Source organism: Danio rerio, chromosome 3, assembly GCF_049306965.1.
Source record: "Danio rerio strain Tuebingen ecotype United States chromosome 3, GRCz12tu, whole genome shotgun sequence".
Lineage (NCBI taxonomy): Eukaryota > Metazoa > Chordata > Actinopteri > Cypriniformes > Danionidae > Danio > Danio rerio.
This window is the reverse complement of record NC_133178.1, coordinates 3,547,501-3,568,112: the sequence shown is the minus strand read 5'-3', so window position 1 is coordinate 3,568,112 and position 20,612 is coordinate 3,547,501. Positions and strand designations below refer to the sequence as shown.

Here is a 20,612-nt window from a genome sequence, read left to right as displayed (position 1 = left end):
CATGTGATTGGCCAAGCACAGACAAGAAGTAAATAACTGATATTCAAGAACAGATATCTATTTTCCATGACTTTTACGAAACTTTCTGGGTTTGTCAGTTTTTCCAAAACTTTTCCAGGCCTGGAAAATGCCATGACTTTTAGGTTTTCCATGACCGTATGAACCCTGTATTACATTGTCCCCCCTGAAAGAAAAACTCAAGAATTGTGTTTGTTTAGCTCATTTTAGTATTTAATTATTAGTATATAATTTTATTATGTATTTAAGAAAAGAAAGACAGAAAAGAAAACCAATAATATACAACGAAAAGGGAAAAACAGCACTGAATTTAGCTTGTTCGCCTATAAATTCTGAATTAAAAATGTTATTTGAGATATTAAGATGCTGCTGCTGATGATGATAGTTTTCATGATATCTCAAATATTAAGTTGTTCGATCTCTTCACTGTAATACACTAAATGTTAAGGTAACTCAAATCGTTATAGGAAACCGATTGCAACACACCATTTTAGTTCAAAAACTCCTCCTAATGAGTACTGTAAACTTACTCCATTTGAGTAAACGAAGCAATTTGTGCACAGTAAAACCCAATAAATGAAGAGAAATCAAATCATTTGAGGAAACCGACTACTACAAACCATTTGAGGTGAAAATTTAGTCTACATGATTACTGTGAACTTAATACACTTGAGTAAACGGAGCAATTTGAGCACAGTAAATCCCAATAAGTTAATGCAGCTCAACCTGTTTGAGAAAACCGATTGCTACAAACCATTTAAGTAAAAAAACTAAAATTTAAGTAAAAAAACTAAAATTTAAGTAAAAAAACTAAAATTTAAGTAAAAAAAAAAAACTAGTCTATGAGTGCTGTGAGCTTAATCCACTTGAGTAAACAGAGCAATTTGAGCACAGTAAATCCCAATAAATGAAGAGAACTCAAACCATCTAAATACTGTAAAACCCAATAAGTTAAGGCAACTCAAACCATTTGAGGAAACCGATTGCTACAAACCATTTGAGTCAAACTAATCTATATGAGTACTGTGAACTTCGTCCATTTAAGTTGAAGTAATGAGGTATTTAATTAACTCATTACCTTCAACACTGAGTTCAAAACTCTTTTTCTAAATGAGTAGAATTCACTTTCAGTCAATGTTAAGTTAACTACACTCATTTTATTCGATGAAGTTGACTGTTGGCTTTTATTAGCGTCGACACAATAAAATAGTAAAGTAGCTTTTTTAATGGACTTCGACGCTAGAATCATGCAAATCATCATTAAAAATATCCAAATTCTCTTGTCAGATAACAGATCTACAAGGCCATGCCAAGAAGTTTACATGCATGCACACGACAGCGCTTATCATTTACACACGCATGCAAAACCCAGGCAGCTCATATGTGTTCTTATCCAGTCTAATTTGATATTCAAACAAAGTAATCATCAGAGTACGTTAGAAAGTAAAATGAGGCTGATGGAGTAAAAGAAAAGAAAATAAATACACTACATGAAAAACTACAGTGTTTTTGTACCACTCTATAGTCATGTGTGTTATGCAACATACAGTTGAAGTCAATGTTATTCGCCCTCCTGTGAATGTTTTTTCTTTTCAAATGTTTCCCAAATGATGTTGAACAGGTTCAGGAATGTTTCATGGTGTTTATAATCTTTTTTCTTCTGGAGAAAGTCTTATTTGTTTTAGACTGGTAAAATATGGGAGACTCTCAGTAAAACGGGAGGGTTGACCGGTATGAGTATGACAATGGGTGTTGTACTCTCAGTTCTGTGTTGTGGCTTAAAGAGCATCCACTGTGTAAAACATAAGTAACTGGCAGTTCCTTACACTGTGGCGACCTCTAAGCTGAAGGAAATTACATAACTCAAATGAGAAAATCCTGTATGGTCATTTATAATATGCCATTCAATGAAATGTCAACACAACATGTTTCACTAGTTGCTTTGATTCAGCAGAGTCACTCTTGATGCAACAAGTCAGCAGAATTTATTTGACAGTATTGATATGAGCATGTACAGGATGTTTTCAGCTTTATGCAACATCGTTTTCAATCTTTTGCTCGCTTGCGTCTGAAACTCTTGATTTGGAGCTGAAGATAGAGAAGCGACTTTTCCAACCTCCCTTCGGCTTGTCCTGATGAAGCCCCACCAGCCTGAGGAGAAGATTAATAATGACAGATATTAACTAACAGGCAGATTTAACAACAAAAGACAGTACAACCATAAAACCCTGACAGCACATTGTGGAGACGTCTTATTTATGTTTGTCTTGTTCACTTAAAAGAATACTGGGTGGATTTAACCCAGTGTTGGATCAAACCCAGAATTGGGTTGTTTTTTTCACTTTTTAACCCAATGTTGGGTCTCTCCATATTAATCTCTTTTTTTTTTAAATAAAATAACAAAGCTTTTTTAGAGTGTGTTTATTCAAGCGTTTGCTGTATGTCTAATAAATGTCTCCATTTGGATGGTAAATAGACGTTTTGAAGATCAGTCTGAAAATGCCGGGTTGTAATAACCCAATGTTTTTTTTTTTTTCTTCACTTTTAAACCCAATGGTTGGATTTGTCCAAATTTATCCCATTTTTAAAAAATAAAGTAACAAAACAAAACCTGTTTAGAGTGTGTTTAGTAGAGCGTTTGCAGAATGTCTATTAAATGACTCCATTCGGATGGTAAATAGACGTTTTGAAGATCACTCTAAAAATGCTGGGTTGTGTTAACTTAATGTTGGGTTAAATTTAAATTTAATTTTAAAGTAAAATTTAAATGACATTTGGTTGAGTTTGTCAATATTTGATTCATATTTGATTTGATTCAATATGTGTGTATTTATTTGTGTGTTTGCAGTATGTCTGTTAGAAATCTCCATTTGAATGTTCAGACCCAGTGGTCGCCCACTGAAGCTAAGCAGGGCTGCGCCTGGTCAGTACCTGGATGGGAGACCACATGGGAAAGCTAGGTTGCTGCCGGAAGTGGTGTTAGAGAGGCCAGCAGGGGGCGCCCTAATGCCCCAGTACAGTGACAGGGACGCTATACTGCTTAGTGAGCGCCGTCTTCCGGATGAGGTCCTGACTCTATGTGGTCGTTAAAAATCCCAGGATGTTCTTCGGAAAAGAGTAGGGGTTTCATCCCGGCATCCTGGCCAAATCTGCCCACTGGCCTCTGTCTATCATGGCCTCCTAACCCTCCCGATATCATAATTGGCTTCATCACTCTGTCTCCTCTCCACCAATCAGGTAGTGTGGTGTGCAGTCTGGCGCAAAATGGCTGCCGTCAAGTCATCCAGGTGGATGCTGCACACTGGTGGTGGATAAGGAGATTCCCCCATTGTGTAAAGCGCTTTGAGTGCCCAGAAAAGCACTATATATAAATATAAGGAATTATTATTATTATGTTAAATAGAAGTTTTGAATATCACTCTAAAAAGGCTGGGTTGTATGAACTTAGTGTGGGGCAAATATGGAAAAACCCAATGTTGAGTTAATTTTATTAATTAAATTTTAAGTGACACTTTTTGCCTAAACTGTTGAGTTTAACAATATTTGAAACTATTTTTTATTTATATATTTATATATTTTGTATTTATTTGTTTGTTTGCAATATGTCTATTAGACATCTCCATTTGTACGTTGAATGCAGGTTTTGAATATCAGTCTAAAAATGATGCATTGTATTACCCCATTGTTGGGTCAAATATGGAAAAACCATGGTTATTTTTTTCACTTTTAAACCCAATGGTTGGGTTTGTTCATATTTATCCCATTTTTTATTAAAAATAAATTAAATAACAAAACAAATTTCGGGTGTATTTATAAGTGTGTTGGCAATATGTCTAATAAATCTTTCTATTTGTATGTTAAATAGTCATTTTAAATATTACTCTAAAAATGCTGGTTTGTGTTTACCCAAATATTGAGTCAAATATGGACACACCCAACATTGGGTTATTTTTTCAGGTTTTACCCAAAGGGTTGGGTCTGTCTATATTCATTAAATTTTTAAAAATAAAATAACTAAACATTTTTATAGTGAATTTGCAGTGTGTCTATTACACGCCTCTTTTGAGATGTTAAATAGATGTTTTGAATAAATCACTCTAAAAATGCTGGGTTGGATGAAATATGGACAAACCCAACATTGGGTAATTTTTCACCTTTTTACCATGTTCATCCTGTTTTTTAAGATATGATAACAAAACAAAACATGTTTGGAGTGTGTTTATTCAAGCGTTTGCAGTGTGTCTATTAAATGTCTCCATGTGGATGCTAAATGGACGCTTTGGAGCTCACTCTAAAAATGCTGGGTTCACTCTAAAAAACGCTGGGTTGGTTTTTTAACCCAATTGCTGGGTTGAGACTGCTGGGTAACAATTTTGGGTTGATTTAACCCTATTTGGGTTGAAAATCGGTCTTGATCTATAACCCAGCAGTGCTGGGTTGGGAACAACGACGTGAAAAAGCACGCACGTGACGTCAACGTCCAGACAGGCAGGACATCAGCGTGACCAACCGCCATTTTCTCTGTGCCGTCTTTAGAGGGAAGCAAGCAAAATTCTGTCTGAAGAGTAAGTTATTCGGTGTGTATTTAACAATGGTCATACGAGATAACACGTTAAGTTTACTGTATAATACATATATATGCTTTTTTTTATCTAACGACTAAAAAGAGACGGCCGTGCTTCGCCCTTGTCGTCTTGACGAGAAAGCGCGCGCCAACATCGTCGTCTGAAGGAGCTTGGAAAAGATAAGGTAACGTTAAACATTTTAATATTACTTTTGTATATGTTAAAGCTATTGTGTTGGATATGGTTTTGATACAGTGTTCACTTAAGTTATGGGTTAAAATCGGTCTTGATCTGTAACCCAGCAGTGCTGGGTTGGAAACGCATACGTGAAAGAGCGCGCACGTGACGTCACCGTCCAGGCAAGCAGGGACATCAGCGTGAGCAACCGCCATTTTCTCTGCCGTCTTTAGAGGGAAGCAAGCGAAATTCTGTCTGAAAGGTAAGTTATTCGGTGTGTATTTACCAATGTTCATACGAGATAACACATTTAGTTTCCTGTATAATACATATATACGCTTTTTTTTTTACCTAACGACTAAAAAGAGACGGCCGTGCTTCGCCTCACAGACGACCTTGTCGTCTTGACGAGAAAGGGCGCGCCAACATCGTCGTCAGAAGGAGCTTGGAAAAGATAAGGTGAACATTTTAATATTACTTTTGTATATGTTAAAGCTATTGTGTTTGTACAGGTTCACTTAAATAATTTTGTCAGCATATCCACGTACATTCCCGCTCTGCTTGTAAGGTAACGTTACATTTCGCTGAACTTAAGGGCTGTCAAAATTAAGTTAACCTAATTGTATCGTGGATGCAACGTGACCGCCAGTACGTTATTTAAAACACTTCATCTAACCTTACTTAAAACGCAGAGACTGCACAATTTGCTGTGTGTGTGTGTGTGTGTGTGTGTGTGTGTGTGAACCCCTACAGTGTCGAGATATATCCAGCTGCAAGCCCGCAGAACCACACACGTTTTAGGCACACACAATCGAGGACACACAATTTATGGTTTCCCATTTCATTATGGTTTCCCATTTCAGTCATTATTATTATTATTACATCACGATCATTTTAACATCTCTACAGTTTCTGAACTCGAATTATGTAAATAAAAATAATTGGTTAAAGACACTTATGACTTTATTCATGTGTTCATATACAAAGAAAACATAGACCGTCTATTTGTTGGATTAAGTGTAATAAACTAATTCAATATCTTACTATAATCATACTTGATTAAAATCACTTTATTGTAAAATATAAAAAGCAAACAATAATATGTCATTTTAAAATAAATTAGCCTACTATAGTTAATAATTTAAACAATATATATATAGTTATAAACTGATTATCATAACTGATTATCTGATTATAATTATAAGTTAATATATAAACTATCTTTTACTAAACTGTCACAGCTGTTTTATATATATATATATATATATATATATATATATATATACACACACACACTTATTTTTTATTATTAATAGTTAATTTGTTCCTATTACTACATTTTGGTTTTAAAAACAATTTTTTGCTTACTATAAATTACTACAGTATTAAATGTGGGAAATCATTAATTAAAAGATTATTAGAAAGTTAAGCAAACAAACACTATTGAATCGCTTGAGTAAAATATTAATATAGTGTTATACATTTGGTACATGTAAAGATTTTTATTACATATAATGTATTATTGCCTATATTAACTTGCTATTATTTCCTTTATCATAAATTAATCCATTATATAAATTAAACCTGTCCAAATTAGATCGTTCAGCAAGGCCAGCAAACGAGTATCTGCTATATTATTGTCAGATAATAATGACTGATCAGATATAATGAATGATTAAAAACTGTTCAGTCTATTATATTGAATGGCGATCGGAAACAATGCTCCCCTTCAGCCGTCTCGATTGCAATATTTGTGAAATAAAGTAAACGCTATTGTTTATTGTGTACAATATTTATTCATCATATATATCAAAATATATCGATGACGATGTTCAAAAAGACGTTAATCACATTAACATCCGTCGTAACCATATATGGTTTGCCTAGATTGTGTGTGCCTAAAACGTGTGGTTCTGCGGGCCTGCAGCTGGATACTATTGACTGTCTGTGCGTTTGCTAACGTTAGTCAGTCTTTCTGTGACTGATACAGCAGAACCCCCTCTTTCACTGCTGGAGAAAAGCTGAACGTTAAATTTAATTTCTGCTTCTCTCACTTTCCCCTTTGACCTGCTGTCGTGAGGTTTGTTATCCGGCTGTTACAGCCATTACGTGTGGATTTAAGGCATTTAAATTAGTTGCGTTTTGAATGTTTCTTTCATGATCCCGTTTTACATGTTATATCAAATAATTCGATTAATGTCATTGCGTCATCGCGCTATCCACATTTCCTCCACAGTTTCATGTTAATTTTGGGTGTTTCGTTTTTAGTTTTTCAACTTTAACTGCAGTTTGTCACTTTCACCTTTATTCTGGAACATTTCATCCTTATCACTCGTGACATGAGATATTGGATGCAACTATGAACTGCTTTAAGTGCTGTTTTAATGGAAGTTTATACCGCATGATCAATGGAAGAAAAAAACCCTCCTTTCAACATTTCACAATGCAGGTGTCTGTGGTCTGCACTGACTTGGTAACTTAATTTACTACTAACATGTTATTTTTTAAATCCTGTAAATGGTTTGATGCAGGCGGGAATCCCTGAGCTCAGTTCAGGCTAAAAAAGAGTTGAAACTAAGCATGTTCGACAGCTGTTTCTTAAACACCACACCAAGAACAGTTAGAATCATTTAGGAGCTTTTCCTTTTTAATAAAATGCATTTTGAATGACACATTATCTTTTTCTATGTAGGTAATGGCAGCAAGTACTGTGATTAGTGATCTTTCTGAGGTGTAAACTGTAAAACAGTTGTATTTTTACTGTTGTGCTCCTTAAATTTATTCAATTAATTTTTTTAGGTCATTTTTGTAATAATGCATAAGTGTTAAATTCAGCTTCTCTTTTTTTTCTTTTTCTTTTTTGGTCAGAACATACTTAAAGTATTTCCTTCTATGCTTCTACAGCTGTTCATTGAATAGCAAATGTTATTCATTTACTAAGAGCATATTACATTCTACAGACATCATTTGACTTATCTTTAATTAATCCTGTACGTATGGTTAGTTTAATGCAGATGGGAATGTCTGAGCTCAGACTAAATCCAACCTAATCATCTTCGATCCCCAAAAAGAAAAGTTTGACTTCCATCTTTTGTGACACCCTGGATAATTATGATCACTTAGGAGTATTTTTGTGATAAAGTGACTTGTGGCTGAGATTATCTTTTTTACTTTATTAATATTTTGCTAAAATGCTTTTATCTGTTGGTTATTTCAGATGGATGAATACGTAAAAAACAAATTAATAGAATGGAATCTTGCAGAGTTGATCCCCAAATTTGAAGGTATGTAATAATATTTTACTTGGTTCATTGTAATCATTAGGGCTGCTCTGTCTAAAGATTTGTTTGTTTGACTTGTGATGTTCATTTGAAAAATTATTTGAATAATTACACATTTATTTATAAACCATTTAAATCATAATTAGTCTTTAATTGTCCACATTGCCTATTTTACAAGGCAAATATACATAGTTTTGGATTGGGCAGAAAGCCCATCCTGTTACTTACAGTATTTACAAAGTGCAGTGTTGTTTTTATTGTGAGTGCACACAGAAATGTAGTGTCTTCACATATCTTCAAAGGCTGTATTACTGTTATCTAAATGACCAAACATGGCAAAGAATTTAAAGAGCAAGTTACCACAAAGGTGCTGATATGCTTTCACACTCTGCACAGACATTTCCATTGTGCACATATTTCTACAGTAGCATTAGATTGAGCAGCCATGTAAAGTTGCTACTATATTGCAGATGTTAAGCCATAGCTTATTTGAGGCCGATAAGAGCATTCGAAAATTCTGCCTGATGTAGCTACTACTGCATAGATCAGCTGTTAACAATCTGCATGACTTCACCAATGTGGATTTTTTTTTTCTGCAACTAAAACATTTTGATCGACTAAAGGTTAATCAATTGTTAGGGGCAGCCCTAGTAATCAGTAGCCACTTCAACACTTTAAACTACTGAGAGATTAAAAAACAAATGGCAATTTGTCCTTGGCTGTTTAATTTTTTAAATTTGCTGTTCATGCAACCAGTGGCTTTCTGTTATTTACTTTTTTGCCACAGAAAGTTAAATAGATCTAACTTCCTGTTGGGTTTGAGATTCCGCTCCAAGAGACTTTTTTTTGTTGATTTTGGCTTGTTTGAGGTGTGTGCCAACTTTCGTATGCATGCGTGATTCGTAGCTCGTTAATCGAAGTAATCAAATGTTTACAGTCTTTAAATCTTTGGCTCAAAGTCAAGTCACTTTCATTTCAGTGGAATTTTATACGATACAGATCAAAACAGCTTTATATTGATAGTGAATGCAGCAAACTATATGGCTTGTAAGTTTACCATGAATTGATTTAGCACTGGGTACCAGTTAGGAATTATTTTCTTTAAATGAGAACGCCACTTCCAACTTTTGTATTTTTTAGTTGTATGAGACAAAAATACTTTTGGACAGTAATTAATTTTTTGAAGCAATATTTGTTTTACACAAAGCTGATTGTACATGAACAATTACTGTTTATGGTTATCTGCATAAAATACTTTTATGTTCTGCATATTTTGTCTTACAGCTGAGAAGATTGATCAAGAAACCCTCCTTCTTTTAGATGATGTCACACTGACTTCTCTTATCCCTATTATTGGACTTCGTTTAAAATTCAAGAAGAACCTCAAGAACGTGCTTGATGTAAGTAAAAGGTATTAGGTGTACACAACATGGGGTATATTTGCTTTAAATGCAAAAGGTCTTTGGGATCTGATGTCAGAGCATTTTTTTCACATTTGAGAGTTGCACATCATGTCTATTCTACATCCACATACTTTCAGTGTGCTCAAGCTGGATGTAATCGCACATTCAGTATTATTAGATCATTTAGAAGACACCTACTGCAGCATGCTAATGAAATTGGCAATGAAATGGAGGAAGCCCCTTTGGTTGAGCCTGAAAACTATTCATCAGATTCAGTTTTAGAGGCTGTTGAACAGAGTGATGAGGAGCATGATGACATTTCTGATGAACAATGTGATGAGTTTCAGGAGGAAAATATAAGAGACAGGGTAGCATTGTTTTTAGCAAAATTAAGGTCAAATTCCTCCCAGACATTGAGTGCTGTTAATTGTGTGGTAGAGCACACATCTAGCCTTGTCAGTGATGTTGTTGGATCCCTACAAAGAAAAACAGCCTCTTTTTTAAGAGACATAGGCCACCTTGACAGTCCTGAGAGCCAGAGTTTTTTAGAAAATTTTGCAGTGGCAGCTCAACCATTTCAGGGCTTTGAGTCAGAGTACAAGCAAAAGCAGTACTTTACACAGTCTGGATGCTTTGTTCATCCAAAAGAAGTGCCTTTCCCTGGTGTCTCATACACCCAAAAGAGAGACACATTGACGGGGATTGTAAAACAAGTGGCAGTCCAAGATACGTTTCAGCTAATTCCTTTAAGGCCTTTGCTAAAGCTGGTTTTAGAAAGTCCAGGGACAATAGACAAGATCTTTGAATGCCAAAATCAAGAGAGCACTGCACTGCAAGATTTTAGAGACGGCACAATCTTCAAATCCAGTGAACTGTTTTCCAAAGAGTTATCCATTCCTCTTGTACTGTACAACGATGAATGTGAGATGGTAAACCCACTTGGATCAAAAACTTCAGTTCACAAGCTAGGCTTTGTTTATTTTACTCTTAAATGCTTGCGACCTGAGTTTCTCTCCAGCCTAAACTCTCACTTCTTGTTGGCAGTGTACAAGACAGATGACATAAAAACTTATGGAATAAATGCTGTCTTAGATCCAATTGTGTCTGAGATTAAGGATCTGGAATTGGAAGGAGTTCAGGTTGACACAAAACATTTCAAGGGTACTATTAAAGCAAGCGTTGCACAGGTTTGTGGGGATAACCTGGGTCTTAATTCCATCCTAGGCTACACAGAAAGTTTCTCAGGGAAAACTGTATGTCGATGGTGTCGCGTTCATAAAGAGGTTTTGAGAGAACAGACAGTTGAGGACCTGTCAGTGATGCGCAACAGGATAAACTATCACTCTGATTTACTTCAGAATAACCCAACTGAAACTGGCATTAAAAGAGCGTGTTCGCTCAATAAACTGCAGTTCTACCATGTAACTGATAATGTAACTCCTGATGTCATGCATGACATTTTGGAAGGAGTTGGAGGTTACGAAATCAAGCTTGTTCTTAATTCTCTGATTGAACAAAAACTCTTAACACTCGATCAACTGAATAATAGACTTACAAGCTTTGATTATGGTTTTTCTGATAGTCGCAATAAGCCATCTGTTATCAAGCCTCAGGATCTTAAAAATCCGGATGGGGCCATGAGACAAACAGCAGCACAGATGTGGTGCCTTCTAAGGTTGCTCCCTCTTATGATAGGGGATTTGATTCCAGAAGGCGAGAGACACTGGGAACTAATACTTTCATTACTTAGCTGTATGGAGTTGATTTTCTCTCCAGCCTTAACTGCAGAGGCAGTTACATTTTTGCAGCATTTGATTGAGGAACACCATAGTCTGTTTTTGGAGCTTTATCCAGACAGGCATTTGAAGCCAAAGCACCACTTCATGCTTCATTATCCTGGGGCCATCAGGAAACTTGGACCGTTGGTTCATTTCTGGTCCATGCGTTTTGAGGCAAAACATGGATTTTTCAAAAGACTAAGTCATGTAACCTGCAATTTTCGGAACATTTGTAAAACACAGGCTTTCCGACATCAGATGATGTTGTGCTACACCCTGATGTCTGAGAAAATGTTCTCACATGACTTTGAAGTTGGTCCAGGATACACCACACTCCTGGCATCTATAGACGATTTTGAAAAAGTGAAACATGGATTTGAGGGAATCCCTTTGTTCTCAGAAGTCTATTTACCATCTTGGATTAAGTACAAGGGAGCAACCTATAGGCCAGGAATGACACTTTTTGTATCTCACTCTGCTGATGGTGAGCCCCAGTTTGCAACCATTAGGAATGTTGTGCTCTTTGACTCCAAGGTCAAATTCGTTGTGAAAAAATGGGACACAGTTGGATTTGACAGGCATTATTTTGCCTTCTCTGTGTCTCCTTCTTCTGTGCTTGATTCGGTGGACATTCACACTGTTGAAGATCATCACCCCCTTCATGTTGTAATGTCCTTACAGGACGATGAGAACCACCGTTACATTTCGCTGCGATACAGGCTATTCTAGGAGGGGGCGGGAGGGCGTTGTTGAAGATGGGTTTTTGGTGTTGGGTGGGTGGATGGGGTTATGGTAGCAGGGTGATCAAAAACAACATTAGCCCATGATTGTGTACACCTAATACTAAAAACTATCATGCACGTTTGAACATTTATACAAATATCAACAAATTTCATCAAAGTCATCATGGGGACATCGCAATACATGTAAGTTTTAATGAATGGCTTAGTTAAATTGAAATGTCATGTTAATCAAGTGTGAAGTTGATCAGCAATGCCATTATAAATAATTTATGTGATGACACTTATGGCTGCATGACATCAAAAAAAATTTACATTGCATTTTGCTTATCTTCAATACAAGCTGCAATATGAAAAAATACCTTACTTGAGTACCTTTCATATGGAAATGCTGTTTTATAAATTTAAATCTACAAGTGTTTAAAAATACATATCCAAGGAAATTCATATGCACGTCATTTTCTTTCTTTCATAGTGATTGGTGTTTTAAACTGAAATTCTGGACATAATTTGTACGTTCCTCTATCCATTATACCAGACTTGTCTTCTATGATGTTAGTGTTAATCTACATTAACCTTGCACATTCTGGCATGTAACAATCGTGGATACAAGCATCACTGTATTGTTGCTGACACAATATATTTGGCAAGGTAAACCTATAGTAAAAATGCAATACAGACATGTGAATTGCTATTCATTTTTATTTATTAAAGGAATCAATCAAAGAGCCTGCAACTACAGTAACAGTACTAAGGGAGCAGCAGCAGGGTCCTGAGCAGCACAGAAGAACGGTGGAGCATGCAGCAGCATTTGTAAGGTTCCAGTCTGATAAACCATATATGTGTGTGTGTGTGTGTGTGTGTGTATACAGTGTTTCCTCTAGGATTTTTTCCAGCTGTGGCGACAAGCCTTTTTTTTTTTTATTACACAGATCTACCCACTACCTATGGAGTTATTTCAATGACAGGTGTCGTAAGCGCAGTATTATAAGTCGGGATCGCATTTATGTAATAGCCTACGAGCATGCGAATCTCTGCTTGCGTGTCAATTTCCTCTGCTCGTGCACAAAACTTCTGTATGCCCCCTCAAATATAAGCCGCTTCAAGAGCGCGCAGGTCTTGTGCGCTCTCAAACAAATGGTGCTGAGTGTGATTTTAGTGCGTTTATGTAAGAGTGTGTCACTAACATTTATTAAATTTGCTAGAAATATTTATGAATGTCTCCAATAGACCTACAGAGTAGCATTAATGCTTCCTGAAGTAAAGTGAAACGAATATACGTCATGTTTGCTGGCCTCACGCAACAGTAGGTTCACGCTATTATAATTCACTTACCCTTTAATGTGTTTTGGTGCGATTATTACCAGCTATTAAAAAAATAAAATGTTTTGAGTGAGAAGCTGTGATGTAGCCATGGTGGGATGAATTTTGGTGTGGCGCCCCACCATGTAAGAATGAATGTAGCGGAAACCTTGTGTGTGTGTGTATATATATATATATATATATATATATATATATATATATATATATATATATTTATTTATTTATACACACACACATATATTTATATATTTTTATATATATATATATATATATATATATATATATATATATATATATATATATATATATATATATATATATATATATATTTACATGCCATGATTTCTGCTACATACATTGTTCCATGGCGGGGCGCCACGCCACAATTCATCCCGCCACGGCTACATATTATAGCTTCTTACTCAAAACATTTTATTTTTTTAATAGCAGGTAATATTTACACTAAAACGTATTAAAGGGTAAGTGAATTATAACACTGTGAACCTTTTGTAACCATAGTAGAGCTGTGCAACATTTGTTTACCCTTTAAGGTGACGTGCTGACTGAGTGGCTGACAGATGTGTGAGGCCAGCAAACACGACGTATAGCCGTTTCACTTTATTTCAGGACGAATCAACATTTATCAAACACATTTAATTTTATATTTATTTTTAAATGTTTTTTTTTTTAGAATGTAAGAGACATCCTTACAGCAACATCCTGTGGCAGCAGTATTGTGGATGCCATTGAAAAAAGCAACTGCATTTCGCTTAAAGAAAGACAATCGATGGTTCGTATCTTGGTTTCACATCTAATTGAGCGCTTTGGAGAAAAGTAAGTACAAATTTAAGTAATGTATTTAATGCTAAAAATATTGTTTGAGAAATTAAATGTGTACATATGTAGTATCTTTTAAAAAAATCAGAATATTGTTTCTTTTAGTCCAAGTGGAGCAACAAAAGTCACCTTGGCTTCGTCAATAGTCGAACAATTTCCATGCCTTAAGGATTGCCAGGGTAAAGGCTATGTGAGTACAGTGTCAAAGACAGATTATTATTTTTTTCTGTATCTCACAATCTGATTACTTATTACAAATCTGATTAAGAATCTTACATTTCTCTGTATTTTCTTATTTAACTACCATGTTACAAGTACATACTTGTTAACAATAATTACAAATTAAAATTTAAATGGAAAATAATAAGTACTTAAGTCATGCAAGAAGTAAATAATAAAGAAAATCAAAAAGCACATTACAAACAATAATAACAGGGTGCTTTAATTTGTAATGTCCTTCAACCATTTCAGACTTTATGGAGCCCGATTTTATGGGCTGTTTGAGGGTTTTTCTGTTTGTGCATTTATGTACTTCAACACAACTAATGTCACTGTTACCTTAGTTCTGGAACTCTGGGTAAATTGGTCCAGTGTTAATTTCTAATTCTGTTTTTGTATTTTTTTTAACACAAGGAGGCATGGTTCAGTCCAGGTAGATTTCACAGACCTGCCACAGGCTTCCTTGAAGAGCGTCTTCGGAATGTGCGCAAAAAGATTAGAAGAGGAAGACAAAAGCCAGTTTGTTCAGACAACCCAAGAGACGGCAGTAATTTTACTTTTCCTGGTATGTGGGTACATATGTGTAGGGTTGGGTATCATTTAAAATTTTGACCCATTTAAAAGACCTAACTGTTTGATATGAATATGATCTCTATTTGCCAACATTAATTGCTGTATGTTTGTGATGTATGGTTCTTCTCACAACAGATTCGAATGTGGACTCGGAAAGAGCAACTCAAATGATAGAGTGGCTCAGAAATAATATCTGGCCAGCAAGTCAGGTCGAGCAGTACATGAAAGAAACAGCGATTCAAAGGGCAAAATGGATTCGTGACGATGGATCCAAAACGATAATGGAAATAGCCAAAGAGTATCCACGTCTTCTCGACACTCCAGGCATGGTGGGAAAATTTTTTAACTAAATTCATTGGCTAAGTACGTTTCATTTTGTTTTACAACTTTTGCCATGTTTGTCTTTGTTTTCTGCTTTTTAGATATCCCAGGATTTTTTAATTTTGAATCCAGACTGTGCTTCAAAACTCACAGAAAATTGGGTACCAGTGTTTAAGGATAAGATTCTTCAGGTTGCCAGCAAACAAAAACAAGCTCTTAATCTACTTCACGACATAGAAACAATGTCAGCAGGTAATAGGCATTCAGCAAACTGTTTATGAAATTAGTTACTTCCCCATCAATCCCAAAAAGGATAGATTGTGAATATTGCCCCTTAATATAAAAATGACTGTTAGTATTGACAATTTTCATTATCATTTTTAGTGTAGTATTTCTTAATAGTTAAGTATTTCTTAATTTTAGAAACTAATGTAATATACTGTATGTAGATTTATTTCAGTCACCTTTTGTTGCAGTTAATTTACATTTTTTGTACTTTGGGTGTTTTTTATTTTAAAGAGAGACAGAGTGACATCGCCATGCAACTCCTTCCTGTAATCCTTCCAACGCATGTGTACAAAATTGGAAGAAAAACGTTCAAACCCACTTTCCTAGAAACCAGGAAAGCCTTCATTGACATACAGCCTGTAAGTTAACAGCTACTGCTAAAACTACATGATGTAAAGCATTTATAATACGTTGTATGGGCCCTTTTCATAGAGAAATTATAATAACTGTAATTAACACTGCAGCGAGGATGTTTATTAAAAAAACTGGAATTGAAAGAGAATAATGATTTATTCTTCCTTATTTGGTAAAGTCTTGGAAACTAATTTGGTTTGATTAGATTTTTTTTTACTTTTGTCATTAGACCAAATACAAAAATTATATTTTTCGTTATCTCCCAATTAACCCTATAAAGTTTTCAAAATGATGATGACTTCCACGTCTGAGATTCTTGTTAATGTGAAAAGGACCCATTGTATGTATTTATTGTTAAATGACAAATTAATGTTTTTTTTACATTATTTTAAAAATTTGAGAGATTTTTGTCCCTTTATTGATAGTGTCAGTAGCACTTTGAAGTAGGTTTGACGCAATTTTTTTCACTGGTTTATTGATGTGTCACAACACCGGTAATAATGGAGGGCTGTGGCTCAGTGCCAGCTTCCTTTTCATTTTTGTCTCCCTCTTCTTTCAAGAGGTGTGCTGATTGTGCTCTTCTACCCAGTATGATTACTGGTTCCTCCATTATCCTCTTGCTCTCCTTAATGTCAGTCTTAAAGGAGAAGTCAACTTTTCAGTTTCCAGAACAAAGATTTGCAGGTTATGTCATCTTGAATGTTAATGTATTTCTTTCTTCAGTCAGAATTTTTTTTTTTTGTTTAGTTTAAACTTCAGAAATGTAGTTGAAATACAGCTTCAAATGATCCCTAATGTGGTTGTTAATGATCCCAGCTGAGTAGAAAGAGTCTTCTCTATCAAAATGATCAGTTTGTTTCATAAAAAGTTTTTTTTTTTTTTTTTATGAAAATAATGATAGTTTAACTAGATGAGACCCTTCTTTCTCTGCTGGGATCAGTTACAACCGCATTTGGGAATGTTTAAAGCCACATTTAAATTGCATTTTGGTAATTCAAAATCGGTACACCATATCTATATCTTAAAATGATTTTCTCAAAAAACTTTTTTTTACAACTGAACAAAGAAAGGCATGAGCATTTTGCTCTGGGCGTGGACTTCTCCTTGAACACTGACATCACCGACTATTGCAGCAAGTCTACTTTAAAGCTTCAAAAAAATTATAAAGTGTCTGTAAAAAATAATCCATATTAATTGAGCAGTTAAGTATAAACAACATTTTCTGAAGAGACACAATAGCTTTTTAAAATAAACATTAACTTTAAACAGAATCTCAAGCATGTGTCCTTGACTGCTTTGTGAGACAAAAAGCATGCTTGTGCTTCTGCTTGTTCTCTGATCACAGCTGTATGTAATTAAAAGCCTACATTTTAGTTTGTTGATCATATAAAGCAATAAAGTCTCTTTAGAATATCTGAACAAAAATTTAAATGGATGTTCATTTCGTTAACCTAAGTGGTAGTTGCGTAGACAGGGATATGTACAGAAAATTCTTAGCTTTTATTACAAATTGGAGTTTGTATTGACAAAGGGTTGAGTAAATAAAGACAGAATTTGATGTTACATTAAGCTGACATTATATTAAAAAATAAAAGTAACATCGTAAAAGAACTGTGTTTTTGCATTGAGTCATCTGCACCCAGGCCAAAAAGTCGTGCCCTAATGCCAACACAATGCAAAAAATGCTTTTCTTACTTAGATTTTTCATCTTCTTTCTTGTCCAAATATATAAAAATTCCAAAATCAAGAATAATTTTCTAGACAAGCAAAACATACTGTCTTGTTTTAAGAAATAATGATAAATATAATGATAAATGATAAAATAATCTGTCAATGAGGTAAGCAAAATAATCTTGTTTTTCCTTATGACAGTATTATTTTGTTTACCCCTTTGGCAGATTATTTTGCTTGTTTTTAGGGAAAATTTCTCTTAATTTTGGCATATTATTGCTTTAAATGAGACATCATGTTTGCTTGTCTAGAAAATTCTTTTTGATTTTAGAATTTTTAAATATTATGACTAGAAAGGCGAAAAATTTAAGAAACTTTTTTGCAGTGTGTTAGCTGAACTTTTAGTTGGTTTAACTTTAACATTTTTAAGTTTTTAATGAATCTATACCATTATTTATTTATTTATTTATTTTTCAGATTGGGACCAATATGGCTGAGTACCTTCGTTCAAAAGAGTCCATTGAATCTCCTTACGTGCTCATGCTTGGAGACAACCACAACTTTCAAGCCTTTGCTATAATAAATGGCACAGCACTTGAGCAAAGCACATTACTTGCTGCAGTGGACATTTGCTTTAAAGCATTTTACATTTTTGACGTGAACTACCCCAAGCAGTGTTCCCTAGTGTGGCAGTTTCTACAGACTGTGGTGTATGGACTTCCTGGGGAGGAGACACCGGCAGTAAGAGTTCTGCGAGCATTCATTTTTGCTGAAAAACAGTAATAATACTGTAACCTTACCGCTTCCTTGGTTTTTGTGTACTTCAACTTGTACTCTGTTACTTCTACAGTCTACTCTGTTTCTTCTACTTCTATCAGTTACATTACTTCAGTTACTTGAATCGTACTGCGATTAATTGTATTGATGACCTATTGTGACATTTTTTGTCACATGGTATGTTAATGTGATGCATATAAATGTTTGTGCACGTTATGAAATGGTTCCATACTTTAAATGTTTTTTCTTAGAAGTAAGTTTGACTTCAGTCAGTTTTATGCACTTTCATTATTCTAAATATTTTTCCTCTACAATGCAGTTAGATTGCAACTTTTTTTACGGATGTTTGCACATGATTGTAAAAGTTATGAAATATTTACCTATTTAAAATTTTCTATTTTAAATTGTTTTCTTTTTTCCTAATCTAAACTTTTTTTTTTCCTTTGGTGCCTTTTTATTATTATTAATTCTACATTACGTTCTTTCTACATTAAAGTTGATGATTTATATATGTTAGGATATGTAGATGTTTGTGTACACATTTGTATTTTTCAGTGAATCTTCTGTCAAGATGTTTTTTTTCATTATTCTGCATTTATTTTTCCTCTACTCTGCACTTACATTGCAATTAATTCTTACAGATGATTGATGCAAATGTTATGAAAAGTTTTTATATTTCAAATCTTTCTTTTTCTTAAGTTATTTGTCTGACTTAAGTCAGTGTTTTTGTTAAGCAGTTTGATACATTTTCTTAAAAAAAATTTTAATGCTAAGGTGAATATGTTTTAAATACAGATGGACACATTTTTACATGTTTTGTCAAATAAAATTCTATTTCTGAAGTATGTATCACTGTGAATTGTTTTTATTTTAGTAATTTTAATCACCAAAGTTTCTAGATTAAATTTCCTACCCATTTTGGGTTACTTTCAACCCAGCAGTGTAGTTATTTTTAACCAATAGTTGGGTTAAAATCACAACCCAGCATGCTGGGTTAGACGTGTAACCCAACCTGCTGGGTCAAATTAACCCAGCGTTGGGTTTGTCCCTTTTTGACCCAGCGCTGGGTTACAAAATAACCCAAATTGGGTTGTTTTCAACCCAGCATTTTTTAGAGTGTTCTTTTGACCAATGTTGGTTTGATTATCTCAATTAAAATTTAAATGACTCTTTTTAACTAAAAGGTTGGGTTTGCCAATGTTTGACCCAACATGTGTGTATTTATTCATGTGTTTGCAATATGTCTATTAGACATCTCCATTTGGATGGTAAATTGATGTTTCGAGTATCTCTCTTTACAAATGCTGTATTGTATACACCCAATGATGGGTTCAATATGGACAAAACCAACATTGGGTTATTTTTTAACCTCTTAACCCATTGGTCGGGTCTGTCCATATTCAGCCCATTTGTTAAAAAAAAATAACAAAACATGTTTAGAGTGTATTTGCAAAATGTCTGTTAAACGTCCCTATTTGGATGTTAAATAGATGTTTTGAATATCACTCTACAAATTCTGGGTTGTTTTAACCCGATGTTGGTTTGATTATCTCAATTAAACTTTAAATGACACCTTTTAACTAAAAGGTTGGGTTTGTCAATATTTGACCCAACATTTGTGTATTTATTTGTGTGTTGGCAATATTTCTATTAAATGTCTCCATTTGGATGTTAAATGGACGTTTTGAAAATCCCTCTAAAAATGATGCATTTTATTAACCCATTGTGGAGCAAATATGGACAAACATTGTGTTGTTTTTTTCAGCTTTTAGCCCAATGGTTGGGTCTGTCTACATTCATTCCTTTTTAAAATAAAAGCAAAACATGTTTAGAGTGAATTCATTGGAGCGTTTGCAGAATGTTTATTAAATGTCTCCATTTGGATGTTAAATTGGTTTTGAAGATCACAATGCTTTATTATATTAACCCAGTGTTGGATCAAATACCTGTATGGACAAGCCCAACATTGGGTTATTTTTTCACTTTTTAACCCAATAATTATCCCATTTTAAAAATAAAATAACAACAAAACATTTTTAAAGTGTGTTTATTCGTGTGTTTGCAGTATATCTATTAGACCAGTGGCTCTCAAACTTTTTTCATCAAGTACCACTTCATAAAAAAATTGTCTCTCCACGTACCACCAAAATGAGCAGTATTGAAATGCAGTAGTGTAGTAGGCCCAGTAAAGCAGCTACAACTCTGCACAGTTTAAAAAACGTGACGGATTACCTCAGAAATATAGGATATATGTCATATATGGCATATTATATACATCATTTTTGAT

The 20,612-nt window shown here is 34.5% G+C and overlaps 2 protein-coding genes across 12 annotated transcripts in view; one reads left to right on the top strand and one right to left on the bottom strand.

The window, feature by feature from the left end:
- Nucleotides 1-1,980: 1,980 nt before the first annotated feature.
- The window catches only part of LOC103910192 (von Willebrand factor A domain-containing protein 7), a 33,682-nt gene continuing 15,050 nt past the window's right edge, over nucleotides 1,981-20,612 (bottom strand). For all 4 annotated transcript variants that reach the window (XM_073943928.1, XM_073943927.1, XM_073943926.1 and 1 more), the window contains one exon: nucleotides 1,981-2,169. In XM_073943928.1, the coding sequence (XP_073800029.1) occupies nucleotides 2,049-2,169 (121 nt within the window). In that variant the 3' untranslated portion in view covers nucleotides 1,981-2,048. The remainder of the gene's footprint in view (nucleotides 2,170-20,612) is intronic.
- Nucleotides 4,501-19,172, top strand: LOC101883788 (uncharacterized). Of its 8 annotated transcripts, none has more exons than XM_073943889.1 (14): nucleotides 4,501-4,583; nucleotides 4,686-4,767; nucleotides 4,889-5,022; nucleotides 5,127-5,219; nucleotides 7,978-8,044; nucleotides 9,326-9,441; nucleotides 12,677-12,775; nucleotides 13,977-14,119; nucleotides 14,228-14,312; nucleotides 14,756-14,906; nucleotides 15,050-15,243; nucleotides 15,337-15,487; nucleotides 15,755-15,882; nucleotides 18,026-19,172. In XM_073943889.1, exons 5-14 carry the CDS (start codon nucleotides 7,978-7,980, stop codon nucleotides 18,329-18,331), a joined length of 1,440 nt encoding a protein of 479 aa, XP_073799990.1. In that variant the 5' UTR covers nucleotides 4,501-4,583; nucleotides 4,686-4,767; nucleotides 4,889-5,022; nucleotides 5,127-5,219; the 3' UTR covers nucleotides 18,332-19,172. The 8 variants fall into 8 exon arrangements, with proteins under 8 accessions (XP_073799990.1, XP_073799994.1, XP_021328551.1 ...); XM_073943893.1 differs by having other exon boundaries at nucleotides 9,326-12,148; XM_021472876.3 differs by having other exon boundaries at nucleotides 4,886-5,022.